This window comes from Hipposideros armiger, unplaced genomic scaffold (genome assembly GCF_001890085.2).
Source record: "Hipposideros armiger isolate ML-2016 unplaced genomic scaffold, ASM189008v1 scaffold_27, whole genome shotgun sequence".
NCBI classification, from domain to species: domain Eukaryota; kingdom Metazoa; phylum Chordata; class Mammalia; order Chiroptera; family Hipposideridae; genus Hipposideros; species Hipposideros armiger.
Window position 1 is genome coordinate 5,792,839 of NW_017731377.1, and position 19,963 is coordinate 5,812,801.

Below are 19,963 nucleotides of genomic sequence, written 5' to 3' on the forward strand. Positions count from 1 at the left end.
TGATGTGTCAAGACAGTGATACAGGAAAATAAGAAAAGATAGTGATCCTAAGCTTGAATCATTTCTTATCCATCAGGCCTACAGGAAATGAAATACTTTAATGAAAAAAAGTGGGTTTCTCTTTTTTCTTTCCCCCATCTTTTATTTTTTATTTTTTTCCTTGTTAGATCATATGAAAAATCAGAGGCTTGGTAATTGGCATTTAGGGATGGGTTTGGGTCATAAATAAATTAGGCCCTTTTGCTGACTTCCTTGAGTATTCAACACCGTGTAGGTCAAATTCAGTTTGAGGGAATCTCACTGTTGCTGATGAAACGCTGAATTGCTATGTCCTTGGACAAGGTACTTTTAATTAAAAGCTCAGAGGAGTCTTCGGCTGTAGGAGCACTGAAACATTCCTGTTCATTAGGATGGCTGGGCAGTTGTCTGTGTAGGAGTGTGTAGATAGGGCGATGCGCTGGGGCGTGAGTTGCTGGCCATTTCTTGTCCTGAATCCTATATAGCTTCAGTTGATTTTCCCCCACTTCTTTTACTAACGGCTCATGGCTGGTGCTAGCTGAGATCCTACACAGTAGCCAACAGCAAATCTTTCTTTCTGAGGCAGCTATTGTGAAGACGGTTGTTACTGGCTTTAGCTCCAAGGCCAGGGACATATTTACAATAAAAGTTGAATTAGTGAAGCTTGGAAAAATAGGAAGGAGTACAATATGTGCCCACCAGGAATTTTTAGAAACATTTTTTTTTTCCGGCTTACCATTTGTTCCTTATCCACTACTGGATTTTGTATCTGACTTCATTGTGAAATTTCAAACCAAGAAAGTTAAGCTCAAACTGAGCCACACATTTGTTCTCTACCTTGAACGACTTCCAATTTTTTCCTGTTTCTAACAGTTCAAGTGTGATGTGACAGAGCCTTTGTCCCCCCTCTTAGCCATATTGTGAGCATTCGAGGCATATCATCTGGATAGTAGCTCTGAGTGTTTGAGGGGGTTCTACTTAAATATAAGGTATTATATATTTAGGGATATAGGCTGGTGCCCGCGGTGGAAAGGAGAACTGGTATTACCCAATCCTATAAAATGTTAGGGTGCTTACAATTCAACTGTATTCTAGGGCTGAATAATTTTCTTTCTTCATCTCTTAATAACCCTTTAATAATTGTTAAACTATGGTGTGTGTGTGTGTGTGTGTGTGTGTGTGTGTGTGTGCATGTGTGTGTGTGTATGAGAGAGAGAGATAATTTTTATTTTAGCTGAGCCATCCTGCCACCTGTTGGCAGCTGTTGGCAGCTCAGCTCGGGCTGGGAATCAAACCGGCGACCTTTTCGCTCAGAGCTCACACTCTTGAGCGAGCTGTTAGCCAACTGAGCCACTCGGCCGGCCCCTGTGTATGTCAATTTTAATCTTACTGTAGTTACAGATAGCATTTTTGAATGCTTTTTTTCTTTCAGTGTTTACCCAGTGAATACAACTGCAAGAAAGGATAAGATAAATGAAACCTTTTCAAACCTTAAGTTAGATTGGAGTTGGTATTATCTAAAATGTCAATTTTAATGCAGTTTTCTTGTTACCTATTTGTTCTCAGCAGTGGTTAAGGTAGAATTCAAGGCTCCCACCGTAGAAATTGTAGAAGGGGTCTCTAGCCTTTGCAAATTGCAAACTAAATAGAAGCAAACCACACACTCCCTAGGAAAGAATACAATTCCCCCAGGTCCGCCTGGTCCCCAGGAGGCCACAGTGAAGTTGTGTACTCACTAAGGAGTGGCGGCAGCCAGTTCACATTGACCTCGCAGTGGGAGTCGAGGAATGTCAGGACTTCTCCTCTTGCCAGTGATGCCCCCAAGAGTCGGGTCCGGATGAGCCCTTCCCTTTTCTTGGTGCGAACAATCCTTACTTTGGAAAATCGGGCCATGTATTCCTCTAACTTATCCTTCAAATGTTCTAGGAAAGAAGTAGAGAATGCACAGAAAGAACACAAAACATTAGCTGCAGCACATGACTCACAGGTGCTTGTGCCCAGAGGGCTTGTGAATGATAAATCTGAGCTTGCCTCCGTTTGTCTCCTCTCGTCATCTGCAGGGGAGATACTAGGAAGACTTTATGCCTAGGGGGTTTTCTGTTTTACACTTTCCAAAATGCTTCCTGCCCTGCACCTACTGCCCTTTGTTTGAACACGGTAGAAGACACGGACACAACAGAGCTTTCCCAGGCTGTTAATGTTGGCCAGCGGCCACCATGCTGAATCCTGGCCTACACTTGCCAAGAAGGGTACACTGCCCCCCACGTTCCTGTAAAGTCAGATGAACAATCCAGCATATGGGCTCTTTGTAACTCGAGGGCTCTTTCCAGCAAGCCTTCACTTAGTATTCTCTGTGTTGAAAATAATGTATGGAAAACCGTAAGAAAGAAACAGATCTCTCCAATTAACAAGAACCAAACAACTTTTTATTCCCTCACAAGGTAATAACGAACTGGTAAGCGAGTTCTGCCTCTGGCTTCTGATTTGAAGTGAAAAAGCGTTGACTTGCTGTTAAAATGAGCTATGGGAAGGGGAGGGCAGATGAGACACGACACAGTCAGTCATTTTGAACGTAGCGATTTATAGTTAGAGAACAACAATTTGGAAATGGTTCTTTGCCTAATTAACAACAAACAATGGGAACAATATTAAATCAGGTGACTTATTTATAGAATAAAATATTTCCTGATAAAATGCACCAATCTTTCAATTTGTGTGTGTGTGCCAAATAAGTGTATTTGATGGCTTTCTGTGGGATAGATACTCATATAATTGACATCTTCTGCTTTCAATCTTCCATATCTAAGACATGAGGAGGGCTTTACTGGAGTTTCTAACATGTATAGTCTAATATTTATTGAAACAGAATCTTAGTGCAGTCTGTTCTGCAGTTTTCATTTTCATATTTTCTCTGCATATCTGCAATCCAGGGAATATTATTATTGTGTCCTATGATCTGTAACAATAGGGATTCCTGTAGGGATCTATGGTTCCCTTCCCTGCTACTCAGTTTAACAGCTGTCAGAATTACTCTCTGCATTGGGAGTTTGTACATAAGGGTTTGGTTCTTGTTCTTCTTATTAGCATCGTGTTTAAGAAAAATTTCAATTTCCCCTTCTTTCCTCAAGTACCCTATAACTATGTTTTACAAATGGGTCAAGTAAACAAATATTTAGCTTTCTCCTTGTGACTATAAAAGAATACTGGTGGGGTCTTTCACAAGAGTGTTTTAGCTCAAAATATGTTCCTCTCTATTTTGTTCTTCCTGTAATGAACAGGGAGAGGGAGATCAGATGATAGGAAGCAAAGATGACAGGAAGCAAAAATAGAGTCAGAACAGACCTGCGTGGAAGGTCTGTGACAGTGAAATATATGAGCAGGTCATTCAAAATCTCTAAGCTTGGATTCCTTCACCGATAAAACATAGAGAGTTTGGGTGGTTCTTTTCCCCTCTTAGTGTGTGGTGGAAGGTCAAGCTTTGGTTAGCAAATTGACAGTGCTCATTCAAAAAGTATTTATTAAGTCAATAATTGGAGACGCCAGTAAGTCACTGTTTTATGAAGAGAAAACAGCATTTCTAGCATAAGCTATGCCTTTGAAAGCTAAGCCTGAAAAATAATGAGTTTTTTATTTCTAGGTGAGATTTTCAATAAATAGTCTATTTATAGTAAATTGAAAGAAAAAAGGTTTTGACCAGCAATAAACAAACACATATGACTTTATGGCCGTATCACAGAATCTCAACCAACAGGTTGGCTCCACCTTGGATCTCTGCTTTGAAACAGGTGTGCTGTGCAGGGGGCCTACCTCCTGTCCCCTCTCCTTTGCTCGCTTCTCCCCTGCTTCCCTCTGTGCAGGCTGCAAAGAAAGATTCCAAAGGGCTATACAGCATAGCGCCATATGCAAGTAAGGCTGCAGCTTTACTATCCTGTCAGGGAAATAAAGCAGAGACCCACCGCCCAGCTGCTCGATCAAAGGCAATGACTAAGCGATAAGTGATCAATACCAGAGCTCAGCACGTGCCAGTCTTGAAAGGCCTGTGTTCTGTCAGGACCTCCCATAGTAATAAACGTTTGAGAAATCCTTATAATCTCATTACTGTAATTTATTCAGGCACTGAAATCCCTCTGCATCAGTAATGTACAAACAAGTGTCTTTCTATAAGTTTATTTGTGAATCGGTTGTTTGGACCACAGAATATATTGCCTCATGAAAACAGTGTCGTGACAGTTACTGGGGACTGAAAACAGATCATGAACATTTGTTAAGCCCACTAACACAGTGTGTCTTTTTTTTTTTTTTTCCTTTCTTTAAACTTCATTGCTCTTTTTTTCCAAAGGTCCGATTAAGAAGACCATCTCGTTAGTCTGCGCACATGGCTTCTTCCTCCCAGGCCCTGAAGGACTAATGGGGCTCCCCTTGGGAGAGGTGAGGAGTAATTCTCCACAGCTGCGTAAGAAGAAGTGGCTCTAGATGAATCACGTCCCAGGTATTTCACACTGAAAATCCAAGGGCTGTTGGTCACCCGAGAGTAGCTGTACCAACTTTGGATGTAGGTTTCCACACTTCTCCATTTGTAGGACAGTCTCTGGAACTCAGCAGGGACTATCTCTACATGTTCCATTCCCTCTATGCACATTTTCTGATTCTGTGTATTTTTGTTTTATCAAAGCCCATTTGCATGTACTAACAGGATTGTATGGTATGAATTCACAAAGCACAAGGGGGCTGACCTCAAACAGAGTCCACTTAATGTTCAGATCAATTCCTCTAGTTGGAACTTTGTAGTAATAATAATTAGGCGGCTTTGCCTCAGACTAATGACCTAGCTGACTGCCCTTTTGAGGGGTCCCTTCTCTCCTAGTAGTTCAGTTGTAACATCTAATTACCTATAACTCACAGTGAAGACAGGTATCATCAGTCTAATTAGCAAATTAGACTCTCATACATGGGAGTTACTGGGGATGGTGGAGACGGCTTTCATTTAAAACACTTTGCATTTCTTTTGTATGAACAAGTTTCTAATTCATTTTTTAAGATATTAAAATGATTTTAAACATTATTTTATATTACTTTAATTCAAGCACAATGTCTTTGAAGAAGACCCCTTTTGAGTTCATTTAATTTTTAAAAAATAACAAGAGAATGTGTGGTATTTTTATAAAACAGATTTCTCTAGTGACTATGAGACATTTGTGGAACCATTAAAATTTTTTGGTTTGTGGCCATACACTACTGGTGGATACATCACTGTTAAAATCCACTGAGGGGTACTCTGATGACCTGGACAAGGGAACATAACTTCAAACATGCCAGTTTTCACCAGGGTTTCTTGTAACCCTGTGAGGCAGTAAGGACATGATAAGTTGTACTCAAGTGAAATTTTGGTGTCTTGCTACTATATTAAATTTAGCAGTTTTCTGAATGCATTTTCCTCTTTTTCTGGAGTTTTCATTTATGCTCCATAAAGTTACATGGAAAATGTCATTCATTAGTATAGTTAGTGTTCAGGGTAGCGACTACACAAATCACCTTCAGTGATTTGCACAGTCAAGAGTCAAAACATAATTTCTGGACATGTTGCTGATTGACTGAGCGTCTTTGGGTAAGTTGCTTTACACCAGTCAACCTCATTTTCCTCGGCTATAAAGTGAAGGGAATGTGGCTGGTTGATCGTACTATTCCTTCTAGTTCCATGATTCTGTGACTTCTCTTGTGAAGTTTTACTTACACAGTAGATCTAGTTCTACCTAGCACTTAGTTTTTCCTATAAAGTATTCCAGTGGTTGGTATTTTGGCATTTCTTTGGGCTGTGTCTCATTTTTGAAAGCCAGAGTCAAGTCAATATAAAGCTAAAACGTATCATGGGCTTAGCCAAAAAGCAAACTCCAGGGTATTTTCTTTGGTCAGTACAGCATCTGTCTAATCTTCTATAGTTTACGGTCTATAAAACTGTCATTGATGTCAAAATAATGATGTGAAGCACTGTAAGTTCATCAAAGATTTAAGTTGTTCAATAAGTTATGCCTATTATGCCAGAAAAATATAATGACAGAGTTTAGACCGCTTTCTAGTCTACCTTTGACAGGCTGTTCCCAAGGGGACAGACAACCTAGTGACCGTTAGTATGAGAGAGTTGGCCAGGGTGTCCCAAGTGGAGGGCCCACCGAAGGCCAGGCAAGCAGGTGCCCCAGCTCAGCAGCTGGTATTGAGGCCTAGTAATTTGTGGTCCAGTTCCTTCTATCTCCTTGAAATGGCCTGATCTACATCTTAAGGGGCGAGAAGGAGGTTACCAGGAGACACTGTTGATCTGGAGACAGTGATTTCCATTTTTAAGTACATATCTATGGAGATGAAATTTCTTCGATGTTTATACTGTGGTATTGGCAGAATGCAGAACATGACCTCAAGTTCATATAGAATATGTGCTAGTTATTATAGGTGATGCCTGAGTTCTGAAATGTAATGGATTATAAATACACAGAAACATACATATGTTAAACTTTTCTGGTTAATTCTTATCCAACAAGAATATACCATTAAGTGCAACACAGAGTATTCTGGATAAGTTGAGATTTTACCATAGAGAGGAGAAGTACTCCACAAATAGAGAATATAAGATATTCTACTATTTCCTGATTTACTTGGCATATGTCATGTGCATATTTTAACACAAAGTGATAATGTTAAGGATAACTGTCTACATAGGAGGGCCTGTAAAGACTTTTTCTATGTTCTTTACAAAGGAGAAATACACAGACTTTAAGTCTCTAGTTGAGCTCCAGAAAACTGTCAATTTCTTTATGTCTTGGTTGGCCACACTAAAACTGTCCCTTTTGATAGACATTTTATATCATCTGTAGAGCTCAAAATTCAACAAAGAAAGCAACAGAATTTCTGAAACCATATTCAGTTGCTGCTATTATGATTTCAACTGGGTTCTACTTCTGACTATCCTATATTTTATTCTTTTAATATGCAAGGCATCTAAAGTCATTTGGGAAATAGCTTAAATAAATAATTTAAATAAATAGACACAATGTATTCCAGCTAATATAAAAAAAAGAAGTCACCCTTTTGCAACCCTTACTGAAGTAATGGATCAAGCCATCAATGGCTGCTAACATCACAAAAGGAGCAAGCATCATCTATTATGTGCCTCCTGTTGAAAGAACTCATCACTGCTTATAAAGTATTCTTGCCCAAAGCATTGAATCTGAACTTGATCATGCCTTTAGATCTAACTACTCATTTATAGGAAGTAAAGGATTGAAGAATATGTTAAATGGCACATCAGGGAAGTAGTCAGCAAAATCCAAACTCTGGTCAGTTCCCTTGGACAAATGGATTGATTTCTTTAACAAATAAGTCAGAAGGAAAAAGAAAAGAAATGGAAAGAGACTCCTAAAGATTAAAAGACACTTAAAAAATGTATCAACCAGTAACAATGAGAGGATCTCATATGGATCCTGATACAAAGATATAACTGAGATAGAAAAAAGCAGCCCCTGCGATCTGGGAACTGGTCTGACATTCACAGGGAGGTTATCTTGTTCTCCTGTTGGGTGCAGCAATCACACAGATCGTCAGCATTGGACAAGGTCACTCTGAGACCATGATAAAGTGAGCTAAAACAAGATCACGGTGAAACCCACAATCTACCAAATATTCTTCTCTCTTGGCTAAACTGAGTGACTGCTACTTTTACTAATTATATTCTTATTCAGTTGTGGAAAGGATTTGAGATTTTTTTCCCCCATGAGACTCCATGACTCCATACAATCATGGGAGAAAAGAACTGGACCCCATTCTTCATGGGTCTTTTGCATTTATGCATGTTTTGTGAATGACTACCATTTGTTCCAGAGTGTTTCCAAAGATGTTTATACAGTAAACAGATATGGAAAACAAAGACCCTGTCTCTCTCAGGAACAAGAGGCAGGTTTATTTATAGCCTTGGAAGGTGGAGATACTGTCTCCCTCTGTATGCTTGCTGCTCATTATAAAAGATTTGGGGGCCGGCTGAGTGGCTCAGTTGATTAAGAGCTCGCTCAAGAGTTTGAGCTCTGAGCAACAGCGGTTCAATTGCCAGCCCGAGCTGAGCAGCCACTGAGCTGCCAACAGGTGGCAGGATGGCTCAGCTTAAAAAAAACAAAAAAAACCCCACAAAGATTTGCACTCTCTAAGTTCAAGATTCTTTCCTTATAATACACCCCCTTGCTTACGCAGGCATCCATCTGGGCACATCTGCCTTGTCCCCATGAGGCTTGAGGCCAAGAGAAACTAACACAGGCAGTCTGATCTTCATGCTTCTGGCCGTGCAATAAGTACTGAAGTTCATTGTCTCAGACCCAGGAATCTCATGTTGTAACTGTGCAAAAACTTCATTTCTTTAAAATGACTTTTTCACTTTTCTTTCTGCTTGATTCAAACTAGCGTTGTCTATCTCTATCCTAATAGCACCATGACTCTCTTGCCTCTTTTCTTTCCTTATCCTTCCACCTTGGCACAGACTGCTTGACCGCTCCCTTAATCATTACGCTCTTAGGACATCTACCCATTTGGGTAGATTCTGGTCAACATCAGTTTCAGGAACAAAGCCTCAGGCCTATTGATCAGAGAAACACAGTTTCCCTGTTTCTTCACCTCAGTTGTGTTTCAGCTCCACACCCGTGAAGGCAGAACAACCCTATGGGCCACATCCCCTTGAAACCAGACGGAACGACGCCATGACTGACATCAGGGCCTGACGCAATGATCACCTGCTTCCTGCCTTAGTCCCGACCGATCCATAGAGCCTAGGACCCCAACTCCCTTAGCTGCCATGACTAATGATCTTTCCCTATATAACCTATCCCCTAGAGGCCATTAGGGAGCCAGGTCTTGAGAGCTTGCTCACCTGTGTCTCTAGGCTTGGTGTCATTTTCTTAAATAAACCCTTACTGTCTGCTGCAAACCCCTGTTCACATCACGTTTGGCTTTGATGCATGCAGGCAAATGAACTTCCTTTAGTTCTGTAACAATGTCTTCTGCCTGCATCCATTAAACACTGGCAGGCAAACTTGTTAACTTGCAAGTAGAGTAAAACCTCACATTTTTAACACTTCTTTAAGGAGAGGGGGGAAAGTCACTGATGTAGGACTCCTAAACATTCCAAGACAGTTTTGTCATTCTTCTGACCAGGGCATGGAAAGAAATTTAGGAGGGGCAGGTGCTGGTAATTAGAGATGCCAGACAATCCAATTTCTACCCCTAACACAGCCTAGCTCTGGCTCAACCGAGCTCCACTCCATCACTCACTTATTTCCTATTATTTTCTCTCCCAGTTAAATCCTTTTAGTACCTGAAAATATCTGTCAGCACACAAACATTTCATAGAGAGAAACAGTGAGCTATGTTTACCTGATGAATTCTGATAATGTTCTATGATCAGTTCTTAGACCACATCTTCCCACATAGGAAATAGGGATGTGATAGATTGAAGGGTGGGGTTTTCTCTTGGCAAGTCCGGTAAGCCTGGATGCTATGTAGATTCCTTGGGATTGAGGGGAAGCAGAGCTTGTCACCTCAAATATGCCTTTTGGAATAGTGATTCTTTTAAGCTGGTTATTTTTAAGAAACCAAAGACTCAGAAAGAGCCTTTGACTGTCTCCCCTTATCTGTCCAAAAGAATTCAGATAGAAAAATCTGTGTAGAGAAAGTAAGCTATCACCTTAGCATCATAATATGAACCAAGTGTGACAGGGAGAAACCCAGCAACATCTGTTGTTAGACTTCCCCCTGGGTCCCGCTGTTCGTGGGTGACCCAGCAAGCATTTGTTTGCCATGTTTGCTCCTCCTCTTATACCTGTGAATTGCCCAGACTGCTGCACCCCTCACCTTAGCCCGAGATGGCATCTAAGCCTTATCTGCCCAATTTGTCCTTGGGTGCCATAGTTTTAGGAAGCCCTCATATGTACATACATAATACATTTGGTTATTCTCTCCTGTTCATCTATCTCATGTCAATTTGATTATTAGTCCAGCCAGAAAAACTTACAAGAGTAGAAAAAAATTATGTTTTCCTCCTCTACAGGGTCCCATCTCATTCTCTCTCTGTTTCATCATTTGCTTTAAGAACCATTGAATTATATATTTTTCAGAATAGCTTTAAATGAGTAATATATTCAAATTAACACACACAAAAACCCCAAAATGCCACAGCACCTATGCATTCACCCAGGGCACGGTCCCTTACAGAGCAGTAAACAGCCTTAGATCTAGTGCCCAGCATCTCACGCAAAGCTTCCTTCTCCACGTCTAGGCTTGTAAGTGGCTTTAAAGTCTTTTCTCTGTGAAATGCTCATAGATCAAAGTTATTTGTATGACATCTTATGAGTAAAGGCCCCAAAAGTGAAGAAAATATATAGGTGCCACCATATATAAAAGAATTAAGAACTTTTCCAGAAAAAAAGAGGGAGAGTAAAAGAGAGAGAGAGAGAGAGAGAGAGAGAGAGAGAGAGATCCATTGTTATCTTTTATATTTATAGCATATATAGTCTTAGCATGGATTTTGCAAGAGGGCAAATAATACATTACATCATACAAAGCATTCTTGCATTTTGGTAATAGCCTAAAAACTGCCTGTACAAACATATATGTATACAAATGCCTACACAAATGTAGCATATCTATGATGCAACTGTTATTTCAGTTAGTTCATGACAAGTTTGATAATAATAAGTACATTCCTTACTTTCAATGTTGAGGTGGTAATATATATTTAGTTATAACATAAATATTTGAGTTCTACTTTTCCTTTTCCATAGTATTTTTATTTAAAAATTGATTTTTTTTGATGTTCAAATATTTCTCAAATAATTCATATTTAGATTGTATGATATTTTCCTAAGCATTTTATAATCTTTGAGTCATAATTAAAGGACACCTGTGAATGAATAAAAGTAATCTGAATATAAATTATAGTTTGTAATTATTCTGTTTACTGGAAACTAGAATGAGAACTTGATATTTTCTCTACATCAGGTAATATAAAATTTACTGTAATTCAAAAAGTTTTTCTTTATATAATTTCTTCTTATGCTATAATTCCTACTTCAATAAAGAAAAAAGATGTAAATAGAAAATGTGTAAAATTCAGAGGTCTTTTCTATGAAATACTGTTACTGAGTACTTTGCACTCACCATAAATTGATCTATTGTAATACAATGGAAACATTCTGCTTTTTAATAATTCAGGATTTTTATTAGATTTTAAACATTCTGTGTATTGCAAGGAATAGACCATACAGTTTACAAGTTTCCAATTGCACCAGGTACACGATAATTTAGTTTAAATACTCAAATGCAAAATGCTTACCATCAACATTATAAAAAAAACATTGGTTCAAGATTATATATCATTTCATCCTGAAAATATTTAAGAATTTTGCCAAAGATGGTGTTAGGCTTTAACCTGTAAACATTAGAGAGCAGCTTAATTATAGAAAAAGCAATACCTATGTGTATATACCCAGAAACAGAATTGCTAGATCATACAGTAATTCTACTTTTAATTTTTTGAGGAACCTCCATACTGTTTTCTGTAGTGGCTACACCAATCTACATTCCCACCAACAGTGCACAATGGTTTAAAGTCCTTGTGATCTTTTTTGTCAGTGTATATTTAAACAAATCACATTTTGGTTGACTATAGAAGAAAACTTGCAAAGGTCTTGAGAACTGCCTAAACGTCTTGAGAGCTACAAAAAAAGTTTCCCCCAAGTGACTCTTCCTAACCCACTAAATACCAAATATGCTATGAAGAAAGAAAAGTCTGAGTACTGACAATGATAAAATACTTTCAATATAGAACATAGCAGCCTTTCAAAGTAAGAAAATAGCACAGACACTAAAGTTTCGGGACTAAAATTGTGCAGGAATAGCCTCCACAAGTTGTTCCGCTTTTCTCACTACAATATAGACTCATCAAGCACACATCAAAAACATCCTAGTTTTCAGTCTAACTATGTCTTATGATTATAGTTACCAACATCTGATTTACGTCTATCTGTGCAACTACTGTTTATGAGCCTCTTTTAACCTTAGGGGTGGCCTGCAGGCTGTACCTAGTTACCAGCAGGCCTCTGCCCTCTCTTAGCCTCCCATCTCCCTGATCAATGCTATCAAGAAGCTAAATGGCGCTTTGTAATGAATTATCTTAGTTAATGAATCCCCCCATTTTCCCCAATATATCTTTTCAAAATCTTCTCAGTCTTTCAAGAAAACTCATTCCTTATCTTTCAATGGTTCCCTTGATCTCAAGGGTGTAAAGAGTGAACACTGTATAAGACAATTTGCCTTGCGATGTAAGAGGAAACTTCTTTAAAAAATAAGTTTAACATAGAAAAAAAACCCCATCAAAATAACTAGTATGTTAATGCTTTTACCCTCTGAAGTCCTTAAAGGTAAAAGTCCCTCCCACACATAAGATTTCACAGTCCTCTAGTTACTTCAATAACGTCTTAGTATATTTTGCTGAACACCAGCTTATGTGATTTTTAAACTGATTGCTTTTGTGTTCCAACATTGATGTTACTGCTAAGTATTGATTTTTTTTTTTTTTGGTACTTGTACACACATTCTTAGCTTGGATAAGTAGCCTTTGTGAGCTTGTTTGACTCTTAATGACCCTCCCTAAGAATTGGTACAAAGAGTGAACTTTTCTCCTAAAAATAATTAATAATTTTCTGTAGCTTGTGTTCCTAAGACAAAATCAAGATGAGAAATGAAAACTCTGGGCCTAAACAATTACGAGGTAACGTGAGCCACATCAACCAGACTATTAACAATGTGCAGGCACAGCCTCCCAGAGAACCCAAAAGCTGTGCATATCAGGTCAACAAGTGCCGTGGAACCCACCTTTGAATTTAAGAGAGTCATCAATTCTTTTAAGCAATTAAAAAAAGAAACAAAACTGCAAGTGATAAAAAACCAAAGCTGGGATGCCTGAAAAAGAGAGAAATTGAACTTTAGCATGAGAAAAAGCATAAAATTCAGGTAGAATCAAACCCCCAAATAAAGACAAATAAACTCTAAAATGCCACATCCCAGCACAGATATCAAAGGGGAGCAATTACATCTCTGCCCTTTTGAAAGTACTTTCAATTTTGCTTTTCTTTCCAATTGAAAAAAAAACCCTCAGTGTAAATCATACATGCCTGCTAAAAGCCATTTTGCTTTTCTTCCTATTTCCTCCAAAGCATCGACTGGAATTACTGGGCGGGAATGTTACATGGGTAGAGTTACAGGGATTGTAATCTCAAATTAGCATGTGTGTGAGTGATTGAATAATGTCACCGATAACTGCCAAAACAGCCATAAAGACCTTTGGGGTTTGACGACTTCACAATAAATAAAGACAAATGGGAAAGAATTCCTCTAAACGGTTAGTGGGAGAAAAATGCTGTGTCAAAATTTCAATTTAGATGAGACCAGAACTAAATTAAATGTCTGGGAATTGGTCCTGTCCCCAAGGCTATGTAAACTCCCAGGTCCTAACAGTTTTCTTATACTGCTATATAAAAGGAGGCATAGAGGAAATCGGCTGCCTGCCTTTATTGGGGAAAATTGACCTGCTAAAGGCGTAGCCTCTCAAGGAATTGCTCCATTTTTTCATAATGCTATTAAAGACTAAAAAGGAAAGGGACCCTATAAGATATTGTCTTGGTTTAATATTTGAAAAGAAAATATTAAGAGGACTAAAAATGGGTCTCATGTTTTTTGAATGAAAAGAAGCAATAGAATAAGCAGCAAAATATGACAAAGTAATATATAGACATAATCATTACTATGTGCTGTGACATTTATTGAGTGCTTATAATATCTAAGATAGATTCATGTATTAATTTATTAGGTCCTCATTTTACAGATGAGAAAAATGATGCTCATTTACAAATGAGGAAAATGTGGGTCAGAATGGCTAAAAAATTTGCATTAGATCATACCTTATAAGAGTACCCAGAATATTATAAGTACGCAATAAATGTCAGGGATTATAGGTCGGGAAGAAAGAAAAAGCTGGAACCCAAATGTATTTATCAAGAATCTTTTAAGTAGGGCCAGCCGAGTGGCGCGATGGTTAAGAGCTGGCTTGGGATGCCAGAGGGCCCCGGTTCAGATCCCACATATGAGGGCCAGTGACACTGCTCTCTACAGCTAAGATGCTGAACTACAGCTCAACCTGGAGCTGGGCTGCCTGTGAGTCACCGGCGATGGTGTAGGCTGCAGCCCCTGTGGCAGTGGGTTGCCATGGGCTACTGTGTGTAGCCAGCAGCCAGCGTGAGCAGCCAGCAGCTGCAGTGAGCAGCCGTCCAGAAGCTGGCAACTGATCTGCCTCACCCGGGAAGAGCGCAATGATGGTGCCAACTTGGGCCAGTGAAGCAACGTCCTCCACAACTAGACTGAAGAACAAAACAACAGCAACTTGTCTGTTCCCCTTCCCCCAATTCCCCAATAAAAATAAAATAAAATAAAAAAAAGAATCTTTTAAGTAAAAGGGAATTTAATATAGGGAATTAGGTGCTTATAGTAATAATATATAATTGTTATAGACTTGAAAAATTTAGGAAAGTGGAAAGAAGGGGAAAAAAATCATTAAGTATTATCACCAAGTTAATAAACCAGAGAAAGACAAACACTGCATAGTATCACTTATATGTGGAATTTAAAAACAAGTCCAATTCCTAGAAACAGATTTAAAAAATGGTTGCCAGGAGCTGGGGTGTGGAGGAAGTAGGGAGAGGTTGATAAAAGGGTATAAACTCTCAGCTATAAGATGAATAAGGTCTGAAGCTCTAACATATAACATGATGATTACAGTTGATAACACTATATTGTATAATTGAAATTCAATAAGAGTAATACTTAAATGTTCTCCCCCACCCCTGCCCCCCTACCAAACGGTAAATATGTGAACAATAGATGTGTTAATTCACTTTATGGAGGGAATCCTTTCACAATGTATTAGTATGTCAAAACATTACATTGTACACTTGAAATATCTTACAATGTTATGTCAATTATACCTCGATAAAACTGAAAAAAAGGTCAATCACTGTTCATATTTTCCTTTCTTTAATTGTTGTGCTTATGTTTAGATCCTTGTTCTTTTTAAATCTAACTTTGAAATTCTCCATGTTATTTTCTTAAAGTATTATTTTAAATGTGCCATAATTTTTCCTTATGGCTGATTTAGGGTGTTTACATGATTACATTTATTACTATTATAAATAACATATAATGGATATTTTGGTGAATAAGTGTTCTCCAAATCTATAATTTTCCTTAGGAGACATTCCAAGAGCTGAAACTGGTGTATCATAAGAGTGTGAGCCTGTTTAAGTGAAAAGGCTGTATAAATGAGTCTAATTAGAAGAGGCTGAGAGCCCTGTTTTTATCTGCTATGGGAGTCAAAGAATTTTGAGTGGGCAAGGGGACTTTAACGGTATATAATCCTTTTTCTTCTTATTGAAAGAGAACTGAGGCCACTTCTCACACCACCAAATTGTCAAACCACTGGCAACTCCCTTCCTATGCTCTCCGTTCTCCCCTGATAACAGACTGAACTGTATGTGCACCCATTTAAGGCTACCTTTCCATTTGTGGGCTTCCTCCCCTCTTTTCTCATCTGCTCAATAACTGGCTCCTGTAGGTATCCCATCTTGTGCCTGTATCCTCATTTTAGTCTTGCTACTGAGTCATTCTCTCTTCAAGCAAAAAATGTTACAATATCCCATTTCTTAAAAAGCAAACTTTCTTTGACCCACACCCTCCTCCAGCTTCTGTCCTGTTCATCTACTTAATTTTTTTTTTTCAGCAGGATTTTGTGAAGGAGCTGTTTGGCTTGCAGTCTGCACTTCATCTCTCTCGAATCCATGCCTTTTATTCACTCATTCAAGATGGCCTTAGGGATGGATACAAATATCATGGTGCTAGACACCATGGTCATTTACCCATGGAAACAGGCAGGAATTTTGTTTCAGAGGAATTCCTCTGCCAAGGTTCAATTCTTGTTTAGACTAAGAGTAAAGGGATATGATGTGAAAACTAAATGTAGAGCTAGAGTAGGGATGGACAAAGGGAGGTATTGCCAAGGAAATGATTTTAAAGTTCATTGAGAGAGAAAATGAATTCCAAGGCATACAGGTCTAATTGTGAGCAAGAAGTACTTTTGCGGTCACCTGCAGGGTTAAATTTGACTAAGATTCATACTTTGCCAATATATCCAGGGAGGCAGGGGTCATAAATAAAGATATGGGTCCTGGAAAATGTCTAAAGTGGTGAAAGCCCCTTGCTTGAGTAATTGAAAGCTAAACTGGACCGAGCACTATGAAATATAATTTGGCTCTCTTCTCCAGGGAATAGAGAAAATGATCTAATAGGTCTTTTCCATCTGTGCTTCCTGTGACCTCTGGCTGTTAACATCACTTTTCCTCGTTATGTCAAAATGAATTGCCTATTTACCACTGAACTCTAGAAAGCATTTTTTCTCCCTAGGTAAGACAACAACCTAGCATTTGCAACATGCACTTCATTTAAACTTAATCAATGTGCCAGCCAAGGAGTCACTTTAAAACGGGTATTATTATTTCCAGAAAATGTAGTTTACTTGCTGGGCACATGGCTCCCCTTCACTGTCAAACCAGAGCTCTCCCAAGGTTTAGAAGAAATTCCCAAGAGAATGTAAACTATATTTCCGAAATGGGAAGCAAAATGAAGTGATATGGGCTTTAAATTGCCAATAACCTTCACAGCAGGGTCATTTATTAGTACTGGAATCTGCTCAGGCTGGTTTTTTTCCATGACAGTAAAAACAGAAAAACACTGATGCAGGATGACTGCATTCATATTCTACACTATTGCATACATTTCTTTTTCCTGGGCAGGCAGAAGGAATAGAAATTATTTACATATCTTACCAAGAAATAAATAAATTGTTTTTTGGAGAGTATACGAGGTCTGAAAATTAACTTTGCAAACTCATCCTAGAAAAAGTGCTACATACCTCATTGCTGAATATCACTATGGTTACCTTTGAAGTACTCCCCTTGGGAAGCTATGCACGGATACCAGCACCTAGTCCACCCTTCAAAGCAATTTTGGAACTCTTTCTGGAATGGCCATCAGAGCTAACATCGTATTACCCTGATGTCCTGAATGGCATCAAAATGTCTCCCTTTCAATATTTCCTTTATGTTCAGGTAAAGCAAGAATTCATTGGGGGCCAGATCAGGTGAGTAGGGAGGGTGTTCCGATAGTTATTTGTTTACTGGCTAAAAACCCTCACAGACAGTGCCATGTGAGCTGGTGCATTATCGTGATACAAGAGCCATGAGTTGTTGGTGAAAAGTTCAGGTTGTCTAATTTTTTCATGCAGCCTTTTCAGCACTTCCAAATAGTAAACTTGGTTAGGTGTTTGCCCAGTTGGTACAAATTCATAATGAATAATCCCTCTGACATCAAAAAAGGTTAGCAACATCATTGCAACAAGTTCGCGAACTTAATTGTCCAACCATATATATATATATATATATATATATATATGTATATATATATATATATATACACACATACATACATATATATGCACATATATACATATATAACTGTATGCACATATATACATATATAACTGTATATATACATATATATACATACACACATGCATTAATACATATATGCATACAAGTATACATCATCTTCATCACTAAGAATGAAAGGTGTTTCATTTGTAATGTACAAAAACCAAATCATTATTTCTTGCACAGTCTTGATTAAATGAGGCAATAAATCATATGTCTAAAACACGCCAAGCATCTGCCAAAGCAAAAGTTGGCTCAGAAAGTGACGAGAAGAGAACTGTGGAGCAGTAGGCGTTTTGTAGTCTGCCACTGACGTGACAAGTAATGATAAAGGGCAGCCTTATGTCTCCTCTACTGCTAGTCCGGCCACATATTTCCTACTGTAATTCTTTTGTGTGGCCCTCTTCATCTTCATTTAAATGGGCTGCATTTCCTTGAGCTGCAGCAAATATACATATTTTCCCTGCTAATGATGTGTCTCCCACGGTCCCAGGATTATTTTCACACTTGATGAAATTCATCTATGGAGGGGGTCCTAGTCAGTCAGTGTACTGCAAATGGAGCTGGACATGACGTTGACATTTCAACTCTCTGTGCACTGTTAGTATTTACTGAGAATTCACTCCCAGGAGAGATTTGTTTTCCCCCATTACTTTATCAAATCATTGAGCCTGTAAATACTGCCTGTCATTCAAAATCTGTGTTAGACCAAATCCCTGGTTTTGCTTCTGAGATGACACTTTCTACTTATTTCATTAAGATGAGACGAATCACATTAAACACACTGAAATTTATTGAAAATTAATAAAACTAAAAATGAACAAGTGTAGGTCTACTCTGGAAATGCAGTGTCTCTCTTGGAACAATCCATGAACAAATAACATATAATACTAAGGTAGTGACAGGCAGTAATATAATGAATGTTGGGAAACCGGGTCCAGGCTTCAGAGCTTTGTAGATTACAAACTCAGCAGGGATTATAGTAAATTTCCAGATGGGACAATAATTAATACCTCAAAATAGGGCTCATTGATTCAAGGTGTTGGGTATAGACAGTATAAGGGTTCTTCAGAAAGGGAGGACCCTGGACCTTGAATCGCGTAAGATTTATTTAGATGAAGGGAGGAAGAGAAGGTGAAGTCTTAGGAATGAAGTAATAAGAAGGGAGGAAATGAGCAGTCCTGAATTGGTCCCTTATTGTAAAAGCAAAACAGAAAAATCCCCAAACAACTGATCAACTATCAACCAAACAACAATGCCTGCTCGGGTAGACCCTTACCAAAAAAAAAAAAAAAAGCTAAACTGTAAAGGAAAAAAAAAGCTAAAGTATGCAATTATGTGAATCCAAAGAACACCAAAAACACTCCAACAAGCTGTGCTCACCATATCCTCTTTTTTCCCTTAGTGCCTATAGTTTTTTATATTTTCATTTTCATATTGTTTTTTCAGGAGCTAGGTAATACATGTGCAGGCCAAGTATTTAATACAAAAGGGTATACATTGAAAATTAAATCCCACCCCATACGGCCAGTACTCCATTTTTTTTTTCTTACCAAAAATAACCCTTATTACTAGTTTCTTACTTATATTTCTAGGATATATTAAGGATTTAGATTATATATGTGTATATGTGTGTATATATTTATATAATAGTAGAAATTTATAATTATATATTTACATATTATATATAAATTTCTAAGTAATTCATTTCATCAATGATGAGGAATTCATTTATATATCATAAATGACATGTATTATTTATATATTATAAAAATTCATTTATATATAATACTATGTGCCTAAAATATCATTTATATACATATATAAATAAATATCTACCATCATCTTTTAAAGTCTAAGGGGATGTCTTTAGAAAATCTGGCATTATATTACACAACTAGCCATAGAAATAGCCTTCATTTATTTATGCTCATTTTATACTAAGAAATAGTTTTCTTTTTTTTACTGTATGGTTCTAGTGCATTCTCATAAAATCTAACTAAAAATTATCATTAAAAGAATTCTGAAATGTCTTAAATGGTCTAATATTGTCAAGCTGTCCTTGGGGAGACGCCATGGAGAAGCCAAACCAGTCTGTAGCTCCTAGAACTGTGCCATCTAGGCCCTGTGATCTTTGGACCAAAATAACACAGACAGGAGCTTGTCACGGTTTTTAACAAAAATCAACTCTGTAAAATGTCAAAGGTAGGTACCAGTATAGCAGAATTCAAGGTGTCTTTTTATCTCTTTAAGTCCAGAAGTAAATCTGAATGGGGAGAAAAAAGGCAAGTCATGAAGTAGTGAATTGAAATACTATGACCGTG

The 19,963-nt window shown here is 38.1% G+C and overlaps 1 protein-coding gene across 4 annotated transcripts in view; it reads right to left on the minus strand.

Moving 5' to 3' along the window:
- The window catches only part of GALNTL6 (polypeptide N-acetylgalactosaminyltransferase like 6), a 1,038,752-nt gene that overhangs the window by 214,245 nt on the left and 804,544 nt on the right, over nt 1-19,963 (minus strand). For all 4 annotated transcript variants that reach the window (XM_019636099.1, XM_019636100.1, XM_019636101.1 and 1 more), the window contains exon 6: nt 1,755-1,940. In XM_019636099.1, coding sequence (XP_019491644.1) covers nt 1,755-1,940 — 186 coding nt within the window. The remainder of the gene's footprint in view (nt 1-1,754; nt 1,941-19,963) is intronic.